We start from the raw sequence: 24,629 nt of genomic DNA, 5'->3' as shown, positions 1-24,629 counted from the left end.
AACGTGGATTCTTTTAATAACAGACACGTACACATCTGTATATTTATATATGTGTATATACGTATAATCGATTATATTTCAATCGAAATCGTATAGAAAAAGCAATACCCTAATAGTTTACGCGATTTCTTTAAATAACTCGAATAAGAAGTGTTTTGACGAAGAAGCGACCACGTGTCTTTGTCAGACACGTTTCTCGTTTTTTCGACGTCTTAATTTTCTTAACATCTTTTTCTCTGATCGTCTTAACGGTTCGTTAGGTTCTTAATTACACGCGGTTTGACAGTTTGAATCGAGACGAACTGATCTAACGGCAAATGGTAATTCAGTTAGCAAAAATCTTAGTCTTCGAAGTTTCGGTTTATTATCGTGGCGCTTGATTGCTCGTTGATCTTACGGAGAGATTTACGTTATTGTACTTGGCCGATCAATCGTGTTCGGCTAGGAATAATTCGTCTCCTGTGGCGCGGAAAGAGAAACAGAAAGCAATAGTCTTAATCGAATCGCGTCCACGCGAAACGGAAAATAAATGGATCGGATAAATATCCAGAGACTCTAAGGAACGATCATTTGCAAGGAAACAGTGACTGAAAAGGAAGTATTCTTCTTTCGAGGCAGAAAAGTTTGGCGCTTATCGAAGAAGTTCGTTGGTGAAAAGTCATTTCTTTTTTACTAGTTCCCTGAAATTTATTCCGTATTTTGAGACGCGACCAGATTGATCGCGCGTCTTACTCGTCGGACGTCGTGGTAGCGCTTTTCGGAACAAAGAATCTCAGTCTCAGCCTTCGAAGGAGACTCCGAGAGAACGGTGGCGGATGCAAGAAACGACCTCGAATACCGAGAGATGAAAAGCGATGCTCTAAGAATGGGGCGCGTGTTGTAGAACGCTCGCGCGCAAAAGGAAAGCGTTTCCTCTCTTGTTCTCGTAGGCGTTTGGCTTTTAATCGTCGTCGTCGAGGCCGAGCAGCTCCGGCGGAAGTCGTCTGTGCCGGCAGCACAACGTCAGACAGAGCACACGAGCCGCTAGTCGAAACTGCGGGCTCAGGGTACCAAGGACCACCGCTTTCCAGAAACTGTTCGTCACCCCCAACCACACTACTGCGAAATGGAGAAACGGCACCTGCAGCGTAAACATTAACATCTGTGAATTGTAAAAGTAATTTAAATATCGCGATACAGGTCTTCCTTACAAGGCGAAAGTCTGCGTCGTGTTATACGTCGAGAGCTTGTTATACGAGAACGAAAAGAGCGCGCAATATTATTTAACAAACGCCGAGAATTCTTCCTCTCGAAACCGTACAAACTCAGAAACGCAATAATTGCTCCAGTAGAATTGTGTCGAATTTAAATAAAACAATAGAATCGATGTAACGTATGCATCATTAGCAACGAACGTGTTAATGAAACCTGAACTTTAATTAAAGCCAAAAATATTATTTTCACCTCTCTTTATAAGCAGAAAACAATGCAAAAAAACATACAGACTATGTGAAAAAAGACCAACATACGTAAAAAGAGATCGACATAACGCGAAACCTTTATTCTAAAACTTTATATTTAAAGGCAAGCTATAACTCTCGAAACATCTAAAAGCGAGACGAAATTCACGATGTCTCGTATGAACACGTGGAGACTGACCTTTCCCCTATGTTTCGTTGCGTTCACACAGAAAGAGAGAGAGAAAGAGAGAGGAGGGACGTTTAAATTACCTGCGGCGGTCCGTTAACGACAGCGTATATCCGGAGACCGGCATACGGTGCCCAGGACACCCAAAAAGTCATCACCAGGACAAAGGACATGATATGACTCGGATTGCTCAAGTTTTCCGAGAGCGCGGTCGCGTACTCCTTGTCGTGAATCAGTACGCCGGATTTTAGTCGTCTCATCATCGTGAAGATGTAGCAATAGGTGTAGACGATGGTGATGACCGATGGGCCTAGCACGAGGATCGACAGTGTGATGGTGTAAGCAGCCATGTTGCCCCAATCGAGCATACAGATGAACGCCTCCCGGTCGAAAATCGGCTTTTGGAAACCTAGAAGAGGCGGACAGCACATCATCGCCACGCTGATCCACGTGAAGACCATCCAGCACTGGCATCGGGTTTTCGTCTGCACGGTCTCGTATCGCAATGGTTTCCTGTGAAACCGAATCGTTTTGTTAGTTAATACTCGTACGAATAGGAAAACGTTTCAAGCTAAACTTCTGTACCTGTAAAATTATGCTTTGAGAAGTTAAAACGTTTTAGTACATTCCATTTATGTTCATAAGTATCAGGATATCTACTGATCTCGCATAAACCGTGACAATTGACCCAGGTTATTAGAGAAATGATTAATCGACTAAAGTTATTTATTCATGCAGGGCAAAGATTTAGAATACGGAAAAAAATCTGTCAAAGTTATTTGCAAGAGTGATAAGAATTATCAATAACGAATTAGTAGTATATTAACACGCGCAATTCTACGATGTTTGAGATTTTATCGAGAAATTTGAATCTGGTTTGCAAATGTATGGAATCGAAAAATAATAAGTAAAATGGAAAATAATGTACTAATATATATTAATTAATAATAAATTAGAGTGCCATCGTCCAATTCATGATTTTTAATTAACTTTCAATCTATAATTGATGATATTTATATATTTGACATACAACAACAGATTTTTTATATTGCAAAGTTTCGAATAAAATAAAGTTTCTAATAACTATTTAAGCTTCGCCTACTTGTCGTAATAAGTATTCTAATACTTATGAACATGAGTGTAGATCGAAAAGTTAAAGGTTACAATTGAGTTTGTGATAGAGAAATGAAAGGTCGAGGATACAGAATTTTCGTTCCAACGAATGATGTAAGTGGACAATTATTATATATATACAATAGTAAATGGTGCAATGTAAGTTATTGATCGAAGATGTAGGCGAAATGAATTAGAAAGGTTGTCGAAGATTGTCTAGATTTTAGTTTACCTATAATCTTGACATCGGTTATCGCTCCATCTTAGACCTATATTACTGTGATACGAATCTGTTAGGCTAATAAACGATAAAGCTATTGTAGATTATAAGGAATATCAAGATTATCGTATTCTTTCCGGTGATATGTATACCGTGAACTTGAATTTATATACCTTCAACTGTATATCTAAGGATACAAAACCTACCATCTAATCGCGTATTCAAGGTATATGTATGTATTAAGTTCTACACGTAGAGAAGATGTAAAAACTTTCATCGTTATATCCAGCTTTTTGAATATCAGACGAACATTAAAAGTTAAAGTTATTTATCCGATATTCTTCTCGAATGCTACTTGTCGTTTCAAAGAATACTAATAAAAAAAAAGAGAAAAGTTGCAAAGATAAAACTTATTAAAAAATTCCATAATATTTCTAGATCTTACAGATTTCTAGATTTATTTACATTTTATCAGTCGATACGGAAAGAAAATATTTTACGATTGGATTTTACGTACCTGATGGCCAAATACCGATCCACAGAAATCCACATGAAGGTGTAAACAGATACCGCCCAGAGAGTAACCTCCAAATAGCCAACGAGACGACACACGACGTCCCCATAGACCCATCGTCGTACCAACGCTGGATACACCGAGAGCGGAACCACCAGCAGACCACAAAGAAGGTCCGCCGAAGCGAGAGATAGCAAGTAGTAGTTTATCACCTCGGAGGGACCTATGCGGTGTGATTCTCATTTGTATTTACCTCGAGTGTGAATCACCAAACGGTCGGGTTTCACCGAATGTTACAGTTTTTATTGCTTTTTCGTTGTTCTGCGGTGACAGAGTCACCGGGAGAGGCAATTAAAAGAAACCCACAGCGACAAAGAAACTACAAGTCATTGCAACACCGATTGCCAGGGTAATATTACGAAATCACGCATAAAATATATAAAATACTAGTACGATTAAATTTCGCTATTGTGTTATTTGATTGATTATATGCAAACATTTCTTTTAAGCGCGCGCGATAAAGCGTTCTAATATTTTATCGGACAAGTAAAAAATCGCCGCAGTTTACATCTGATATATTAACGAATTAACGACTCTAGAACTATATAACGACGTTTTCATAGATGATTAAGCCTGTTGCGTTGCTTTTATATTTTAGACTGGAAATATGTTTTAACAAAATGTTTACACAAGTCACTTTCGTGATATTTGGTAGGCATGTTGTCTTTTTATGTAAAATTACGTAACAAGATGAATGTCTAATATTCGTTCCAAATATCTTACTCCAACCATGCATTTACGACTCTTATACTTTTATATATACAGTAATAACATAATTTAACAATATTTTTATGTTTTTTAATTCAATTCATAAGACCATTTACGAAAAGAAAAAAAAGCCCGATGTAATCCCTTATTTTTCAAACAAATGCGTGAAATTTGTTAAAAACGTGTGAAATCTATCATTTTACAGATTACAGATTTGGTAGTTGCGGTGTTAATAAATGTGTAAAAATTCGCAGTGTAGTTGAAACATGTTACAGCACTTACCACGGAAATTAAGGTAGGTGGCGATGATGAGGAGATTCGAGAAGATGATGGCGACACTGACCACGAAGATGAGGCCCGCCTGCATGAGAGCCTCCAGCGAGGGCTCCTCCATGCCGCCACCCTTTCGAGCTGCATCCCCCCACCCGCCCTTAGGTGCTGTTACCCGTCACCCCCCCGCCGCCTTTGTCAACAGCCACTAAACAGCCAGGCGCTAGGCCTTCCTGGTAGCTTGTACCTGGTTTCACCTCCGCTTCCTGCCTTCTCCTTTCTTCGCTTCGAGACCTGCCCTGCCGCAGGCTGTCAAATCCTCCACCAGCAAATGACAAACTTTCGCCGAGATCTTTACACGAACGTACCTTCTCTAACGACCTCGTAACTTCGACGATCTTGATGGAGGATCGATATAGCTATATTGCTGCAAGCAGAGAGTAGAAATAGCTGACGCCTCGTTTTTAACTTACGGGTGTATCACGAGGTGCGATAGGAGAATGTCGATGACTGCGACGAGAACGATGACGATGTAATGTCGGTGAAGTGACCGATGCGTACGATCTGATAGGATGAAAGACGAGCTGAATAACGAAGTACTCTGATTCGTGAGATCCGCGGGAGATTTATGAGAAATGCTGCCATATTCGACATTTTGCGAGTTGAAGACACGCGATGATCTTCGTATCTTGTGATGTGATGTAAAATGGGTGAATCGAGGAGAAGAAGCGAGTTATCGCTCGTGCATCGGTGTTAATCAGACGCTCGAGGAAAAATGAAGGAAGTGAATATTCGCCGAGTAGAAATGGATACGGTGGTTTTTTTTTGAAGAAATACGGTTCACTGAAGTCAAATTGGAATCAGATATCGGGTTTGATAACGATCGAACGAATAAGCGCAACGTACACTGAAGCTAGAAACGTTCGATTCCTTTCAAGTATAACGTAATCAAGACATTCTGGAAATCGGTAGAGTCACAAAGATGAAGAAAGATTTACCAATAATAAACGACGGTAAAAATATCCAGTCTTCGATAAAACCTCATCCGTATTCCAATAATCCACTGATAAATTTTAATAAAGGGGTCCGTCTTCGTTAGAAGAACAATAAGAAACAGAAGAAGAAACGCTACGAGATATCACGCACTATTTTGCACTCATAGTTAGCCATAACCGCAACCAGTAAGAATATTACGTCCCTCCTCAACGTTACACATCCTTTGCAGTCACATCGTCATCGTTGTTAATATACGACGTTGCGTCGTTCCGAGTCGTTTCTCTATATTGTGTTTATACCGGAAAATTTCACTCTAGACCATTTTCTATACAGGCACACGAAGTTTCCATTTCTAAGCATAGGGTCGGTTTATATATTTGGGGGGCGGGGCAGTTTGATTGTATCCTGAAGGGTAGATTGCTGGAATAACGGTCGCGTGGGGAAGGTAAAAAGAGGCGCAATCCCAACGTCGATAGTCGTTTCTTTTTCATACACATTCTTGCGAGGGCCACGTAAGCCAGGTGAAACTCGCATGGTCAGTACAAGCGTCCACCCTCTTGCTATCGACCGCCATTCATAATTCAGCCGAGTCGATCCTGAATGGAGGGCTGTATTATGAAGCATCGTGTAGGCTGGCCACTATCGCCGAATTAAAGCGGAACATATTTTATTTGGGACGTTTCGTCGACTAAACGCCGACGACGCAAAACAAACCAATCGAGCTAACGAAGGAATTGATCGTTGTTTCCAAGTAGGTGGAGATTCGAGGGTTCGCTATTGTCTGGTAGTGTTTGTTTGAACGACGGAGAAGTTTTAATTTCGCTTTCGACTTGTCGTCGTGTGACATGGGAAGGAAGTTGGTTGTTTCGAAGAGCGTTTTCAGGGAACGTGTATGTTTGAACACTGTTGGCAGAAGTTCGGAAATGTATGACACATAGCGTGTGTTGGTGCTTCCGTACCTATTGTTTTAATATAATTTATGAATTAGAAACTTATACGAGGATCATTATAATTCATATTAAATTCATGCGTCATTTCAAAGGACAATCATCGTTTCGTAGATAAGAAATACAAAATTCTAAGACAACTTAGAACATTATCATCGACAAAATATTCCACTGACGTAAGATATAAATTCCTTAAAACGTTTTAATACAACTTACTCCACGATAGTTTATTATGAAAACTGAAAGAAATCTCATCGTTGCTATATCGCTGGAAATTCTTGACGGTAAGCAAAGTAAATTCAACCAATGCCCCCTAATCTCTATTTAAACAGCGTACGAAGACAAATGTTACGCAGGATGATCCCCACAATCGGCGACCTCAAGATAAACGTAGTTAAATGACTCTCGATACCGCAAGCTTCACGGAATTCTCCAGATGTACCAGGTGTAACTAGCGTACGCTCGTCTCATCAAAACCGCATTCTTGCACACACTATAGAAAATCACCATGTCCGCAATTCTCAATTCAAAGATAAACGTCGCTAAACCAACATTTAGTTACGGATACTAACGCGACGATCATTAATCTCACCTCGTAAATCGTGAGCGCATATAGATAGGAGTAAGTCCCTCGAGCATCGTCCTAGAATACGCAAAACGTTTCTCGACTAAGTCAATCAAATCGTCGTAAAGCTAATGTTTCGTGTTGCATAATGTGCCATAAAGTTCGCGTTTATCATAGAAAGTGGTTGTTTTGTAAAAATTTAGTCCTAGAAATAAACTAAAGATTAAAAGATGTTTAGCCTGTAACTGGTATGCTCATTTTATCACGTAGATAGAAATGTTTAGAAATTTATAACAAATTTTATTATGGATTATACGTACATCGATGATCAGTACAGTCGGCGCGATCGCACAGTCAACGTGTTAAATCGCACATTGGTCAAGTGCAACACCTCGCAAGACGAATTTTCCAAATTATCACAAAAATTAAGATTCCTAGGGTTTTACAAATCCCAATTATGGGAATAGTTTCGAAGAATTTCTAAAATTTAATTTTAAATTTAAATTTAAATTTCAAAATTTAATTTTAAATTTCAAAATTTAAATTCAAATTTCAAAATTTAATTTTAAATTTAAATTTAAATTTCAAAATTTAATTTTAAATTTCAAAATTTAAATTCAAATTTCAAAATTTAATTTTAAATTTAAATTTAAATTTCAAAATTTAATTTTAAATTTTAATTTAAATTTCAAAATTTAATTTTAAATTTAATTTTAAATTTTCGATCGATCGCGATCGATACGTTCGAAAACGGAGAACAGTAGCTCGCGTACTGTCAAGCAAAGTAATATGCTTTTCAGATAGGATAGTAAGAAGAATCTGTTTAATTACGAAACGGAACGTTCAAGGGTGAACGTAAATAAAAATACAGTGATGTATGTTCGCCTCTACAACTACGATATGCAATGATAAAAATAAGCGAAGCAAACGGTTCGTACCTTCAATGAAAGTGTTACAATAGATCCGCTTACAGGACGTTCTTCTCGTTTTAGTTATCTCGCTTTCTATCAGATTAGCTTTCAACGGATACAGGTGATCTACAGTCAATCCTGAACATAAAAGCCATTCCTGTTTTTTGCAACGTCGGTATATTTGGAGACAATAATCGATAAAATACCAACACACCGTGGACAACGATAATGAATGATCGTTTAAATCGCGACGAAATCGGGCGAATATCTTTAACGAAGGTCCGAGCTAAGGAGAAATCTCCGTGTGCATCGATACGCGACATTCAACGACGGTCAAGTCAGTTACGTAAAAATGCAGAGCTTAATGAAGCCCCGACCTCGTAGCGTTCGGATTTAGAAATTCGAGTCTGCACTTTTCTACCATTTTCTCTGTTGCCATGTAGCCGTCTTGTCGTTCGCGGTCTTCGACGGTACGTAACACGATCACGAAGGGCTCCTTGCTTCTTCTCTTATTTCTGTAGCACTTTCATAAAAAAGTAAACTCGAATATGGATGGATAAAAACGAATAAATTTGAATTTTTCCTGTTAAATATTGGATCGTGTCATTTTTATGAACTTCTTTCATAAAACGATAGATATTATTGGAATTTCGTTTGCGTTTACGATATTCGATATTATTTATTTCTTCTCTTCTTTCTACACATCTTTCTTGAAATCGTAATTACGACTGTGGATGTCTGGATGGAAAAAGTTAATAAATTGGAAATGTCTGGATTGCGAATAACGTTTGCTTAACACTGCTTCTAGAATTAACACTCTTCATAGCTCGCGTTTTAAAATTAACTGATAATAATATAGAAGAGTAATTAACGCATGCAATTTAAGCCCCAAATAAAGAAAAAACTATTTTAAAAAATTTGATAGAAGACACGATAGAGAAATATTGGAAAATGTCAGATGATCCGGAATAACACGCGAATATTATACTTTGAAGAATATACCTATAGATGATGTAAATTGGACAAAATAGGAATCGTAGAGTAACCGAGGAAAACGTTATTTCATAGCAGGTTTCGTTTTCGACGTATTTAAATTTGAAAACTCGCCGAGCACGCTTGTTACGAGAAACAGCGAAGCTCGTGTAGCGGAGAACAGTATTCTTTTAACTAAGAATGGTAAAGAAAGTGTACCCAATTAAGGGAGAAAATGGTTGGAACGTTTGTAGAGTGGCAAACTCGGTTCACGTCAACGGAAATTCGTAGCGCATTTTCGAATTCCATAAATCTAGTTTGATACGCAAAATAGACGTAATATTTTTTAACAACTCGCGAAATGGTCGAGAAACGGGACAACTGGTTGGTTCTGTAGCAAGATTTTTTTAAAACATACCTTGGCCGAGTGCACGTGTACTCGCCTGCATTTCAAAGTAAATCGAGTGGAAAACAAAGTCCTGTATAGAACACGAAAGAAAACAATTATTCCGTCGTTTTAACTCCTTATGAAAAGTTGCCACGTGTTGTATCGCGACAGTATTTTCGTTATTTGCTACACAGATGACATAATTACAGAACACCGTTGTATTAATAATTAAAAATCCATTAGCCTGGTTTCTTCCACATGCATTTATCCGCCAGATTGTGTTATTATTTTTTTTATGATTACGAAATCTTAGGGAAATTTTTGCTCTACCTTGATTACCAACGTTATTTTTCAAAGGCACCGTTATTTTTAGCTTGCTGATAGAGCTACGGTAGGTACACAAAAGTAAACTAAAAGAAGCAGGTACAAAGAATTCTTTACCTTCGCCGCTTTAGATTTTCAAGACTAACGAGAATCTCAATGTAAATGGCACAGAAGAAAAGACAAGCGACAGTCAGGAGATAACTTGTTAACTGGAAAGTTGCCATTTTCCTGAAGGAGACTTTGAACCGATAATAATAAATTTCGTTGTAATATTTGTTGTCATCATCAGCAAAAAAATAGCCGAGTAATGAATTATTTTATTTATACTTGAAATTTCGCTTCGATAAGTCTCTACAGAGGATTATATACAGAGAATATGTCACTTTGAATGGATCGTGCAAAAATATCAGTTTTTTGTCTTGTTCCAATATTTGTTACTGCTACAGTGAAAATGCATCTAAACAGAAAATTATTTTTCGCTTGTACCGTAAAGAGAAAGTCAACAATGAGCATTAAACGTATAAATCACAATTAATTTGCGATTTTGAATGGATCGTGCAATTTTAATTCGACATAGAAAGTTTGACATTTTTAATGTTCAACGTATCATCGTCTAACTCGAAACAGAACTCTACTTTTTGGCCAATATTCAGTTTAACATTACTATATATAACGTGATTGCATTTGATATTTGCATCGATTATAACAAAATAACATCTACACCGTGTTCCACATGATTTTATCACCCGCGCTTCGCACACAGAGAAGTCGATTGCAATTTTCCTTAATCACGTCGTAATTCGCGAACGGCGATTTTATTAAACCGATCAACCAGATAACAAGAAGCCGAGAAAATTACGTAGGGTTAATTTTCATTTATGAGGAGCAAGAATATCGATCAAATGGAAAGTGGTTTTTTAGGAGGAAACATTTTTACTTCACACACTTATCGTTTGAACATGTACACGTACTCCGAAAACTTCCCACCTTTTTAAATCACAAACGTAAAAATAAAAAAGGGACAAAGCAAAATAATGATTTTTTGCACGTTCCTTTACCGAGGCTCCAAGATCATAACTGCTCGAAAATTATGGCTCTATCATATTCTTCTGCAGTTTGAACGTTCAGGGGCGCAGAAATATTCAATGACTTTACGATAACCGGCAATTTGCAGAAAATGGAACGCAATCAATTCCCGCGGCGATTTTGATCAAGCTACACAAATCATTCCCGTGCACGCGCCGCCCGAAAGCGAATTAATCCACGTGGCTGACTTTATTAAACCTTTAAATCACGTTACGGCTCGGCTAGCGTCCCGCTTTCTGAATTTTACCCTATATAGCAAAAGTTATTACGCCCTCGGTCGGGAGGCTTTTACACAGTGCTTCAATTAATGAGAAAAGTTCCGGGCCCAAGGGGATCGTTCGTTCGTCGATATTCTTTATTCCCGTGAACGCATTTCAACCGGCGCATAAACGAGTGTGTGGCCCTGATGAACGACAAGAATATCGGGCGAACCGTTTTTCTTCCGTCGGAAGAGGGTACGCAGAGAACGGAACGAAAATAGGAAGGTAGAGATAAAAAAAGAAAAGAAAGTTAGAACTAGGAACGAAGAAATGCGTACTGAGCTAAACCTTTGCCTTATAATATTTATAATATCTACTCTAACTTTAATTTCCCTTTAGATTGAAAACTAATAAATCGATAAATTATACGCGACAACTTATATCTGATACGATATTACGTATACTGCTATTCTAGAGTATTCGCATACTTGCAAATAGTAACATTGAAATAGTAAATATATATAGTAGTGTATATTAAATACTAACATATTATTGCTTTATCTGTCAGTAGGCGATTTAAATTTAGAGTCAGCTGATTCCAGGAAAAAATAGCAAATGCCATTTTTAATTATCAATCCAGCATTAATTTATATGGTTCTTTTATATCTATTTATATGGTACTTTTAAACTATGAGAGTAAAGAGCTGTGAAAAAGAGATTAAAATTTCTTGCTTATTATTTAACAATTAGATCGCCCCTTTGCCGCGTGCTGATAACTTTATCGTTTCCATTTCAACCTCAAATATCATCTTAATGGACAGAGATAAGAACCGGAAGATAGAAAATAAGCGAGATACAAGGGGAAAGAAATTGTTTCGAGTGTTCCCCGAGATAGTGCCATCGAAGAGTCGTCTAACCACGACACGGAAGTATACCTAGAATCCGCGTCAACGAAGATGACCCAATTTTTTCACCGATTTCTGGATTATTTAATCATCGTCGCGATAACGTTTCAATCTCTTGAACGCGGTGCATCGACGATCGACGCGATACCGTTTTTCCTCAGCCAGCCGATTATTTAATTTCCAATTGAACGCTCGTTTGCGTTCGTTCGCCGCATTCGAGCAACGTCGTTTCACGACATCAGCCTACCGGTGAAGAAGAAAACGAGCAGCAAAAAGGCGAATGAACGGAGAACGGGGTAAAAAGGGAGGAGGCGGAAGAAGCAGGAGGGGAAAAAGGGGGAAAAAGAAACGAGTCGGTGGCTTATTACCGGGGATATGCTCTTCAATTATCATCGGAGCAGGAACAAGCTCGACGCACGTTTGCGAGCGAACGTTCGGCTTCGTCGCGATGCTGGCTTCTCTCCGTGTTACCAGCGTCGTGTCATATCGCGGCGTAACCACGATATAACCACCGCACACGGTACATGGATACGTATATAACGAGAGGGATGGCCTGCCTTGTTTAGTTAACCGAATATTTGCCCAATGATGCGCATGTCGTGATAAGCTGACAGGAGCACACAGATAGGCCCGAGTCAACGTACATCCGACGTCGATGTACGTGTATCTATGTATTTTCCGCACTCTCCTCGCCTCGTGACATCAATTTTCGAACGGCCGGTGCGTGCGCGCGCGTTCGCCTCTGTGTACGTGTATACGTGCTGCACGAACACGGGGACTGTGTGTGCGGGTGTACGTCAAAGAAAGCCGAACGTGGGCCACACTGTGAAAAGGGGGATGAAAGGGTTCAGTTAGAGGAAGTAGAGGAAGCGGAGGCAAACAGAGATAGAAAAGAATAAAATAGAAAAGTAACGGAGGATGGACGAGTGTGCGATTGGGAGAAAGAAAAAGATAGAGAATGGAACGAAGAGAAAAGTGAGTGAGAAACGAGGATGATGGAGCAACAACAACGAGAAGGAACGTCAAAGGAGTGCAACGCATTGTGCTCGTGGATCTCCTTCTCGCAGATATCCATTCACGTTTGATTACAGATGAAAGAATGATTTCGTTATTCGATCGTTCCCTCTTTTTCTATCTATCGAATAACGTTACGGAACCGGAGGAAGCTTCGAGGGTGAAATGGTTTTAAATGCAAATGAGACTTAACCTTCTCCGAATTCCCGCCGTTCGACGCTAACTAGAGTCGCCTGGAGGCTTTTCTTTCGAAAAACGTCGCGCGACGAGACACGGCTTGCGAATCAACGACGTGCCGTTGGTACAGAACATCGTGGTCGCGAGGCTGTCGCGCGCGCTACAGGCTGCCTCTGCTAGCGCACACACAGTGTGAACAGCCGGAGCGAAGAAGCGGCAGCATATGAATGAAGAGCGACGGAGAGGGAGAGTGAAAACGTAATATTCGGTCCACGCAGCATCCCTAATCATCGTGACTATGAATACGGTAGAACGATGATGCGTGACCTAATCACTGCCATCTTTGCCTGAGATGTGTGCACTAATCGGCGGAACAGAACGTCGAACCACGTACCTCCTCGATTTCATCCTGATCTCGTGCACCAGCTCCGCCAGTGCCTCGGACGCCGCCAGTCTCCAGCTGGGTCTGCCCGTGCTCGCGCCACTTTTATCCCCTCGTTGTCGATGGGCCGACAGAGGGACGACGTCGAGAGAGAGACAAAGAGGGAGAGACGATACGTATGTGTATGTGTGTACGTGACTGAGACGCAAACAACAGAGTAACAGAGAGACAGACAGGCAGAGACACAGAATCAGCGAGACAGCCGAGCGAGCGAGAGAGAAACTGAACGACGGACACACACTGAAACGAAGGGATGTTCACTGTGGTGGAGAGACGTCCTCTCCTGTATACGGTTCCCGTACGTCGGACGTCCGTCACGCCAGACGCATCTCTCTCCCCGGTTCGAGGGTCCTTCGACTACTTTCTTCAGAGACACGCTGTTCGTGATCTGCGAACGAGATCTCAGGTGAGACCAGCTCGAACGAAACGCGGCTGTCAGCACGTAGAGCGCACATTTGCGCTCGGCCGACCCGAGCTGGGCTTTACTACTACCGTCTGAGTCCGCTTCTTTCCCTCGGCCCGGGAGTCGAGGCGTCGATACCACGACGACGCTTGCGCGCCACCCCCGATCCACCCTTTCCCACCCGGGCATTTTCACAGCGCATTGGCTCGGAGCCTGCCGGCGCGACGCTACGGCGCCCTGCACGAACGACGTCGTTTCTCCTCGCACGTCGTCCCCGTAACACCCGAAAATCCAGTCGATTTTTGGCAAATTCTCGCACCTCACCTACACCCTACGCTAATTTCCTGTTACTCTCTGTGCTTCTGCTTCCTCTTTCTCCAATTATCGCCACTCTTCGTCCGTTCGTCGGTTCTCAACGCGCTCGACACGTGCTCCGTGTGGCGATGTCGGTCAACGGGGCCGTTTCGTCATTCCACGCCGAAGCGGGAGGCTGCCCGCCTTCGACGCTTTCAATCGCGACACAGCTTCGTGTCGCAGCTGCGTCACACGTTTCTACTTGCTTGCTTGCTCGCTTGCTCTTGTTTTTCGTTGGGCCACGATGGAAACAATGTCGATGGTCGTTCAGTCGCTATAAACGCCGGATGTTTTCGAAGATATTTTCCAAGATACTTTCCAAGATATTTTCGGGGATATGGGGACACTCGTAGAGTATAGAACGAGAGAAGGCGAAGAAAGATTGATCGCGACTGCGGAAAGTCGAGAGTGTCATCGGAAATTGATCGATCGTACGACAAATTTTACGTCGCTTCAGAGAGAATACTTCGACCAAGTTTTTGGTCTGGTTGAAGGTATTAGTTTCGCGAGAAAGTACGATATACAGTTAGGTTAGTTAGCTCATTGAGTTATTGGATACGTATGAAAATTTATGTTTTTCACTGGACAGCTGTCTGGTCATAGGTGCAGGTGATTAATATTTTGCACCTTTTTACGCGTGAATAAGGTGTCGCCGTGCCCGATTCTGGCGTGTCTACAGATTAAAATCCCATTATGCAAATTGCCCGTAATACTTCGTTTGCATTCGGCCACCTGACCGAGAACTTCTCCATATATTACTGCCAGATAGGAGTATCAATGACGTAACGAGCATGACATTCATCAATATTGTCACTGATTACTCCATGCCTACGATATAAACGCGTTGAAATCGTTAAAACCGTTTTATCTATTTTGCAACAGATTCAACGTTATAATAGCCTACGCGGATCAACGAATAAATCATTCCGTTGAATAATCTACGATATATCTCCTCTATGTATTTTAATTCCAATTTACCATTTCCGATCCGTGGCTGTGTAGGATTTAAATTGCCAATTTCTCTAATCCATCATCGATATCGCGTTAAAACGATGAGCGCTCGTTAATCATCGAGATGTAGCATCAAAGCTGGAAAAAGATGAAATAACGCGATTTTAATCAACGTTGTCGAAGCGGAGTGGGCCGAACGATACGGAGAATTCAAATTCGCGCATCGTCCTCACGGTTCGTAAGTCGAGAACGTTTAGCGACATCCTACATTTAAGTGTTCCGGCATCGTTGAAAGACGCGTTGTATGGAAACGGTGACCTTTCCACCTGAACCTGACTCTCTTTGATATTACGTAATACCACACGATCCGTAAATAACACTCCATTGACTAGCGTAACGCGATGATGAGCGTGTGGAGAACACCCTATCCGGAGTCCCGAAGGATTTACTACTGCTGCAACTGCAGAACGCAACAATCCCATTTGCACGGTCCGTGGTTCGAACATGCTTATTCATAGATAGAAGGCTTAGCTATCCACGGAAAGCAGAACGATATATTACGCTGAAAATTTTAAACTATTATTTAATTCGCGCGATTTTACGCTATCGCCCCGTTATAAATCGCGATTGCGACGTAATCCGACTATTTGCGATGTTCATTCGTTAACGAATATGTGGGCGAAGTGAAATTGACGTTGATTGGTTTCAACTCGTTTAATAACTGTTCCGTTATGATTTTATAGCTATTTATTAAACCGAACAGCTTGTTTCCTGGTCAAGTATATCCAGTTTTTGTTCAATGTTACGCCCAGGTGATCGAATCACGGAATTTTATAACACGTTGCACAATTGAATTTTCGAGAACCGTGATTCATAGCGTCGATTCGTTAGCAGAGAGGGAGAAAATAACGAAGTTACCATCGATCGTTCTCAGTTCCTACGAGAATTCTAATCTTTGTTCCGCGATTGTTCAATACCTTCTTTTTCCTCTGTTTTCCATAGCGAATACGTTTATTCTCAACGAGATTGAATTTGTTATTACAACGATACGACGTGTTCGTCAAGCGACAAATTCGCTATCGTAGGAGACGTTACGGTCCGCAAAAGTGCCACGAGAACGCAACTTCTCGTGTAAATTCAATTTTCACTCAGCCAGCCGGCTAGAGTATCTTTTAAACGGTCATTATGCAAATCTAATTGAAAATTCGATGCGCGAAGACGACCTCGACGAAGGCTCCTCTCCGCTCATCGCCGAACATAAATAACCGATGCGAAACACGCGAGTGAGAGTCGATGATAAAGTGAAACCACTTTGTAAGATGCACTTCGTCGAGATAACAGGAACGCAAGGAACGTGTACCCGCCTAGATATATGCTGATTCAATTATTTCTGTCGTGCTGTGAGCCACCCAGGTAGACGGGGCCATTTTACCTCATTCTTTCATCGTCCATTTGACGCTTGTATCGTAAATGAGCATCGTCTTCTCGTTACATATTTGTTTAATAGTCTTGAAGGATTTTTTTTCTTTTTTTAACGATTATCGAATTTAAGGAACGAAATATATTTCAAGATGAAATGGAAGTACAAACGTAGTATACGTGTTTAGAGTTTTGGTAGAATATTTCAGTAAATTTGAAAGTATTTGTTTCGTTAAAGAGCAAGCGTAAAAGAACTTTTGAGAAAAACGAAAAGGTCAAGGGTTTTGTTAGTTTAAAGCAAAGTGCGGAGAAAGATTTAAGAGATTAAATACATGTAGCACAGTTTTATTAAAATTTTAAAGAGTAATGCGAATTCCTCGTTACAAAGTAATGTAAAGTTTGCTTTCGTAAAGTGGTTAATTAAATGTAAATCTGCAATGATTATGCCAATGATTTTTAATTGTATACTCGAAATAATATCGAATATTTTGACAGAAATATTTGCTGCTGACTAAATATATTTTTAATTCGCCCGATTCTAATTCTAATCCCAATGAAAATACGAATTTATGCTTATCGAAGCATATAATATATATTTAGAGTACCGTGTACGCATCTCTATTGCTGCTTAATCGCATTATTCGTGTCAGTTAAAAGCGGATAGTCCCAGTAGCGTCGTTATATAAAACAAAGTGTTAAGAGGGCATTACATTTCGATGAGTCAATATTATTTTGCCGATATAGACCATCCATGACGTGAAATTGACGATCGCGTAATTCAGTATAGGCAAGGTCTTGCCGGTGACCTTACCGAAGCCCCATCCCAGCGTCGTTCTATTCAAATCAGATAGAACCTCCTTTCATCCACTCACGTTAGACAGGCTGATTAAGTCTTTCTCGGTGCTATTTTCGTACACTCTTGATTAAAAAACAGGAAATTCACGTGCATGATCCGTGGGAAGCCTTCGGCGATATTGCAATAAAGCTCAACTCATTTGCTTCGAACAAAGATTCTAATCAACACCTCCGGAATCTAATTACATAATTCGGTCTCTAGATGAAGCGACACCCAGGCTCGTTTGCGGATGAACGTCGTTTTCGTTGTAAAGCTGTCGACACGACGGCGTCCGATCATCGATTACGAGCGTCTCCGCCGATGTGTTGCGCATTTTTTCGTCAAAAATGCTTTCAGGAATGTTGGGACGGTATCAAACGATGTGTCTTTGACGGTTCCAATTGAAAACGATTGAAAATTAATTTTTTGCTTTCAATTATTAACGTTAGATCATAGACAAGACGAAAATCGGAAACGAAAGTCACGGTAAAAAAACAATTTACTGCTTATTTTCGTGTATATCTATTTTTGAATCACTTCAATGGTACACGTTTAAAATTGTACTGAAAAATAGCAAAAAAGAACGACTGGATCGAATCGCTTAAAAACTATACTATACGATTATCGTATCGATACAATACGAAGCGGGAAATGCTTCTACAGAGGCACAAAAACCAACTCTGTCTAGTTTAACCCTCGGAAACATGATCCCAATTAAACTCTGTGAAATAAGGGCGAATAATTAGGAACGAATTGAAACAAGTACACCGATTTCAAATTCCTCGACGTTTGGCATTAATCCAGATCTACGACAATAACCTTACTTTCGCCAAGTTAAAAGAAAAGTATCTTCATAACCAGGATCCACGCAAGATATGCAGCGTCTCGTAACTCTGCGCTGGGTGCATCTGCACCGTCGAATGGAACGCTTTAAATTCGTGTTATCGTTCTATTTTTGTAGCAGCCCCTATATACGTCCACTCTGCGGATGGCGCTATTGTCTACCCTCAGACACAGGTTCTATTTATAATTTCATCTCCGTCGATTGGGAACGTGGTTAAGGAGTCTCGGCATCCACAGGAATCCCCCGAAAATTAGCAGGGATGGAATCAGTCGAGTGACGCTACCAGGTAATGCAACGCTACCAGGCATTGAATCATTAAATTTGGCACAGTTACGGTTCATTCTGAAACGAACGACGCGACGCACGCGATACGTTCGCTCATTCTGAAACCGACGGCCATTGTGCCATTCAAATTGGTACATCTCTGATTAGAAACTTGCGCGTCCGTTTCATCGTTGTACCTGGACTCTGTGGGTGGTAACTCACGTGCGACAAGACAACGGCCCGGACGAACACGATTTAAAGGGAACTTTTACGTGCAAATCCGATTAGTCGAAGAAGGCTGTTGCCCACTTTGACATTTTTCAAGCAGCAGATCCATTTAAGCGTCTCTTTAATTCTGGAAAACGAATTTTTCGCAAACTATGCATTCTGTTCCTCTGGCGTTTGATAGGATCAAAGATTATCTTTAATTTTTAATTTCATTTTAAAAGTGGATTTAGTTTAATAATTCAGCTGAAAGATTACAAAGACGATTTTGGTATTTTATTCGCTTTAGTGCCGATGCTTGAATCCAGGTTCTAGGTTCCAGAATTGAATTGGTCCTTGAGTTCCAGAATTTGTCCCAGTTATTCTGTTTCAAGTTAATCTAAAACTCTGATATTTCAATTCTTCATTCGTTTTTTCTACATATCATGTGCCATTAGTAACCCACGACATGTAAAAAAGCAAACCTTCCTTGAACTGACAATGATATTTTTTGCCGTTTTGCTAATTGTAAGATAAAACCAAAAGAAGACGAATGAATCAAAATATGAAGAATCCAATACAACTCGTCCTACTCTTTAACGATACAATCACTGAAATAGTCAAAATTACTAAGACGTAATTCTTCACAGAAATTTAACCCATCTACAACGATGCAATTCTAGAAATTTTAATGATTTTTCGCGAAATATATGTTTTTTCCCCTGGTATTATTATATTCTTTCGTGCATCTTCCATTTTTATTTCGTTTATAGAAATTTTACGTTTTATCTATTTATTATTTCATCGATCATTCTAAGTCGTAAAATTTTTTTTCCGTTAGAATTTGAACTTCTACAGTATCTCGCAATGTAGCAAAGTATTCAGCTGGAATTTCTCTCTCAGAAATGCTTTCGTGACAGACGCGAACGCTACATTATGTACTTAGATCACATAAGGACCGTTTCTATACCGTAGAGCGAAGAGCGACCTAGAATGGTCAGTCAACGAACGGTTGCGCAAGATGCAAATCATATCGCAGGATATGAGGGATATCCTAAGCCGTCGAAACGCACCGAACGCTTATTGATCTTCTCCTCCGCGAGAGAAGCAAAGAGAGACCATGAGTCCGAAACGACGCTCGCGGTCGTCGTGGATCTTGGATACAATGGTGACCCCGGCGAAGGTCTCTCTGTCAAACGACCTCGACACTCGAAACTGTGCCGAGGACATCAGGAAGAAGCAGTAAGACTAACAGTCGCACCCCTGCTTGAGTCCTTTGATGCGAGTCAAATCGGACGCACTGTGGTTACCTCTACGTTCCTGATGAAATTTTAATTAAAAAGGATGTCGGTGAAAAAGAAGTTCGAGATGGATAATTCTTTTTCAAATTATAAACGTACATTTTGTACCGACTTTCGATTCCATAAATCTTTTGTCTTGAAGATGAAAGTGGCGTGTAACGGCGAGTGTACGTCTAGAAAAAATCCTTGTACTTTATTCATTAATTTAATTATTACCAGGAATAAGAACTCGATATATTTGTATTTATAATGCCGCAAAGTATAAGAGTAAACATGTATTTTTGGATTCTAAAGATTGCCATAGAAAAAACGGAAATAGAAATAAAATTTTTGATTGTCTTCCCTATTAGTTCTCTTTTTATATAATTATTACTGTATACAGATACAGAATATTAATGGCAAAGCTGTTAAAAACGGATAGTTGCTTTTTTTAAAGTTATAAACTAAAGATTTATGCGAATTTCAATTTATGTAAATTTTCTGTCTTGAGAATAGCTATCGAAGCATTTTTCTACAGGTAATAAAAGTGTATATTTTATGTGCGTATAGATGCAAGATAATTATTTTAAAATTAACAACGAAGATTTTATAACATTAACCGCGATTTGGATGATTTTTAGATCAATGCGTATCTAGACAAAATTCCGCACTGATATGTAAAACGCAATTTCAGATATACCTTAATAGAAGCTTACCTTCCCGCAAACTTGATTAACTTGTTTCTGACCTACTTCGCATTTGTTCTTTCGCAAGAAATGGAGTGCGCCTTTGTCTTTCTGTCAAACTCGACGCGAAACTTCTCCGCCCATTAAAAATTACGACTTAAAGCCTCGTTGGCAGAAGAAGCCGACATACTAGTCGAATCAAAAACCAGTCTCGTTTTAATTTCCATAAAAATCCGCGATTCAGCCTACACCAGACCAAAGCAACTTTCTACGGCTGCCTTCCACCAGAATATTTCCAAATATTTTTCCAACTCAACGTTCCACCAATTTAATTTACCTCGTTGATTCAAATCGCTCGAAACGAATGATCTTCGCAAATAGTTTCAAAGTCGAACCAATTCCATGAAACCTTTAACAATCGTTAGCCCTCGAGATGTTAAAGAAAAGATACACGGTGTCCATTTGACAAAATGACTTTATGGCGAACAAACCCAGGATTACGTATCGTACATGCACACGTGGTTTTTCGAGTTGAAACATCGGTCCGTGAGGAGCAACCGCGATTAATGCGAGAACGGGCACGGTCGGACAAAAGCGAGAGTCGTCGGTGTTAAACAATCGGAGAAAATGGAATGGTCGCGTTTCAATGGCTTCTCTGGCTGTTGGTCACCGGCGTGGCGACCTTGTTTGGATATTTCCCGTATATTTTGCCGCTTCTGGTCACTTTATAATGAATTTGCTGGCTCTGGATTGCAAATGTGGAACTGGTCACGTGCGGCCCGTCACCGGTACATAGCCGTTTCACTTTCGTTCTGATACCCGTGTGCCTGTGCTGCTTCCGTTGCAATATCGAATTTTCTGTTCTCTGTCGTTGTTTCGTCAGTGTCGCCGTGGACGAGCCTTTCGAACTGGTCAATGGTAGAAGGTTGCGTTTCTTCAGCAATCTTAACGGCGATACGGCTAGGATCGTCTTGGCGACGCTTCGTCGACAACGCCAGAGAAGTAGAGCTGTGGCGAACCATGCAAACCAGGGGCCGGCTCTTGGTCCCGGGGCTGGCTCCCTCGACCAGAGAAATAACATCTGAGAATAGTAGATATATTATTCTATTAGCCGAGTAGAACGAAAGGTGCAAAAACGGTACAAATATTTATGAAAATTGCAGAGTTCAGTTAGAATTAGTAAACTAAGTGTTTATTTGCGATTAATAAACCGCACATGTTTACGTGAATTCACATTTTTACGGACACGACTAAAGAAATAAAACCTAAATAGAGATTCGTTTCGTCGTTCAAATATTCCAACGGCTATGTACTTTACTTTCGATATTTTATATGCTCTTCCATATCATGTATATTGTGTATTTTTGCTTAACGAATGGATGAGCAGCAGCAGTTTAAAAAACAATTAGCCACGTTAATGATATAAAAGAATACAAAAGGTCTTAAAACACGTGTCGAATTTTTCATCGGTAATTCTTGTTCCAACTATAGCAAACAAGAAAAGAAATATATATAGTTTGCACGTATAATTTTTAGCGTTCCAATCTACATATTCATCCGGAAAGATGGAAATTTTTATTCGACGCAGTCGTTATCGGTCTCAGTGGATCAACTTCGTTAACTCTATCAACGTTTTCCAATTTTCTGAGACCAGGCGTGGTGGTAGATAGGAAACCCGTAGCGAAGGTGTCGAATTACCGATAGACCTGGAGCTGGTGTTCTCCGTGACGAAAGATCATTTGCCAATTAAGAAGCAGGATTCGGGTCGAGCGCGTGGGCGTGCACGGCGTTAATTGAAATCGCGAGTTTATTCGAACGATAACGAAGCGAGCGGAGCCGACCAGCCGTTCCGTATGCTATGGGAAACATTTTTGTCGTTGACGGTTCGCAATTTTTCATTAATCAAATCGCCAGTGCACCAGCAGGCTGCAGAGCAATTAGCGAATAAATTGCAGTCACCGAAAGGGAGGAGCACGAAACGTATTTGCTTCCCTAGTGACGTTTTTGCACCGAGTTAGCCAAGATAGCCTACGATATTTCAATGAATTTCAATCAATTCGTTCTCGTTGCTTTCAAGACCGTCATTTTCATGGAAGAAGGAAAGGAAGGAGATCGATCAGAGTCTGATCGTTAATTGGAAATTGAACGCGCGTGTTCCTTGCTAATTTAAAACATTTTTCTTTTATGCAACGATCTAAAAAAGGCACCCACCAATTTATAAAATTTGCTTAAACACGAGATAATTAAAAACAATTATAAGACACCGCGACCAAGTACCCTTTGAACCTGACGCACATATACCGTTCAATTGACCGCATAAATTAAGACGAAAGGGATAAAGGTTAACACACTCTGCATTCTCCTTACTTTGGTCATTCTCACGTTCTCTGGACTGCAACTTCCCAACTGAGAAAAACGTCTAAGCGTGAGTCAGGATAGGAGCAGCAAAGGGTTAAGAGAGAAGAGAGAAGAGAAGAACGCTAGTGGAAAAGATCGATTCCGTGACCGTCGTGCTTTTTCAAGGCTGTCCAGCGCTAAATCCACGATAATTCGTTTAGGTAGACCGGTATAGATCGCGGTAGTAGGCCGCGTTCAGACTTTTATGGCTCCCCGAACGACGTGGACATCGTCATCCTCGTAGAGTTTTCCTACGTTTACCCTGCGTTCCTTTCCTCTCTGAACGCATACATGTACTGAACACATACACACGGCTGACCCATTTGGCAAAGACTACCGCCACGGAGAATTCCGCATTAGCCAGCCACCGCGTGTTTTTACCGTTAAAACTGACCTTATAGATCCAGTCGCTGGCGCGCTGCCTGAAACTTAGGGGTCGATCGACTGGCCGAAACATAGAATGGCCGTGAACGGAGACTTACTCTGAACGGTAGTTGAACCTGCTACAGAAAGACGGTGTTTGCGTTAGAAAGATTAAATACAACTGAATGTAACGTATACGTAAGCTGTAGTATGTGCTTAAAAGACATATATGTAGGTACAATGGCTCACGGAAGACGATTGAACGTTTGTCGTAAAAATCTTTTATGTTTATATACAAATTCCGTTGTGTGCGTTACACGAATGAAAAACGTTTAAAACTCTCGTTAAGTACTTTATTAATCTCTGCGCGATACATACTTCAAGTTGATTCACTCGCACTTGACAGATAACGCAAACGATTACGACGATTATAAAAGTTCTTCTTCGTTACTGTAAGTTTACATTTTGCTTGGCATGAAACTTATGAATCTCTGTTAATTTCTAGCAAAAAAGTTCGACATAGTTCAAATCGAAGAACCGTTGATTAATCTATAGGAAGACGATGCCGATATCTGTTTTAAGAACGGCTTTATAAAGTGCAAACAAGCCATCTGATCGAAGAAAAACTACAATTGTAGCCGCAACAAGTATCGGTCCTTAAAAAAACCTTCGAAACAAACGCGCAGACGGTAATCTACAACGGAAAAACTAGATCGATTTGCTGGCCTGCAAAAACTCAATTCCGAGCGGGAAAAACAGACCGGAAGAAACTTTGTTCCACGGTCGAGCGACACAAACGGAATACGCGATGAAAAAGATAATTTATCGAAGCAAATGAACGCGTTGCGTGCGGGCTGCGAGAAAAGAATCTGAATATCTTTGAAGGAAGGTCCAAGAGACTAGCTGAAATTTTAGAAATCGCAATTACATAGAAAAAAGTACGCTTCTCCGTGTTGTTATCTACGCGATCTACGTACTCATGGTCGATATTTTAAGAAATTTCACTTATACATCTATGTAACAGCTTCTCAACTTTATCTCCCGAAATAAACACAAAAAGTATGTTTTATGCTTTGGATTGGTCTTATATATTACGTTCTGGTTACTCAGAACGATGACCTTGACAACATACATAAAGGTCAATGAAATCGGTGTACCCTTTTTCTAACTTGCATTTAACGCCTGATCGTC

At 40.3% G+C, this 24,629-nt stretch overlaps 2 protein-coding genes across 3 annotated transcripts in view; both read right to left on the bottom strand.

Moving 5' to 3' along the window:
• Positions 1 to 623: 623 nt before the first annotated feature.
• On the bottom strand, positions 624 to 13,951 carry LOC117214674 (beta-2 adrenergic receptor). The gene is made up of 5 exons (XM_033460886.1): positions 13,391 to 13,951; positions 4,524 to 4,938; positions 3,477 to 3,696; positions 1,710 to 2,139; positions 624 to 1,120 (listed from the first exon to the last, which is right to left on the bottom strand). Exons 2-5 carry the CDS (start codon positions 4,633 to 4,635, stop codon positions 941 to 943), a joined length of 942 nt encoding a protein of 313 aa, XP_033316777.1. The 5' UTR covers positions 4,636 to 4,938; positions 13,391 to 13,951; the 3' UTR covers positions 624 to 940.
• Positions 13,952 to 20,535: 6,584 nt separating this feature from the next.
• LOC117214721 overlaps positions 20,536 to 24,629 on the bottom strand; it is a 35,368-nt gene continuing 31,274 nt past the window's right edge. For both annotated transcript variants that reach the window (XM_033460995.1, XM_033460996.1), the window contains exons 2-3: positions 23,470 to 23,578; positions 20,536 to 21,759 (exon numbers count right to left, since the gene is read on the bottom strand). In XM_033460995.1, coding sequence (XP_033316886.1) covers positions 21,322 to 21,759; positions 23,470 to 23,532 — 501 coding nt within the window. In that variant the 5' untranslated portion in view covers positions 23,533 to 23,578 and the 3' untranslated portion in view covers positions 20,536 to 21,321. The remainder of the gene's footprint in view (positions 21,760 to 23,469; positions 23,579 to 24,629) is intronic.

Source organism: Bombus bifarius, unplaced genomic scaffold, assembly GCF_011952205.1.
Source record: "Bombus bifarius isolate JDL3187 unplaced genomic scaffold, Bbif_JDL3187 scf7180000009243, whole genome shotgun sequence".
Lineage (NCBI taxonomy): Eukaryota > Metazoa > Arthropoda > Insecta > Hymenoptera > Apidae > Bombus > Bombus bifarius.
Note: the sequence above shows the minus strand (reverse complement) of the source record. Positions and strands in the feature narration are given on the sequence as shown.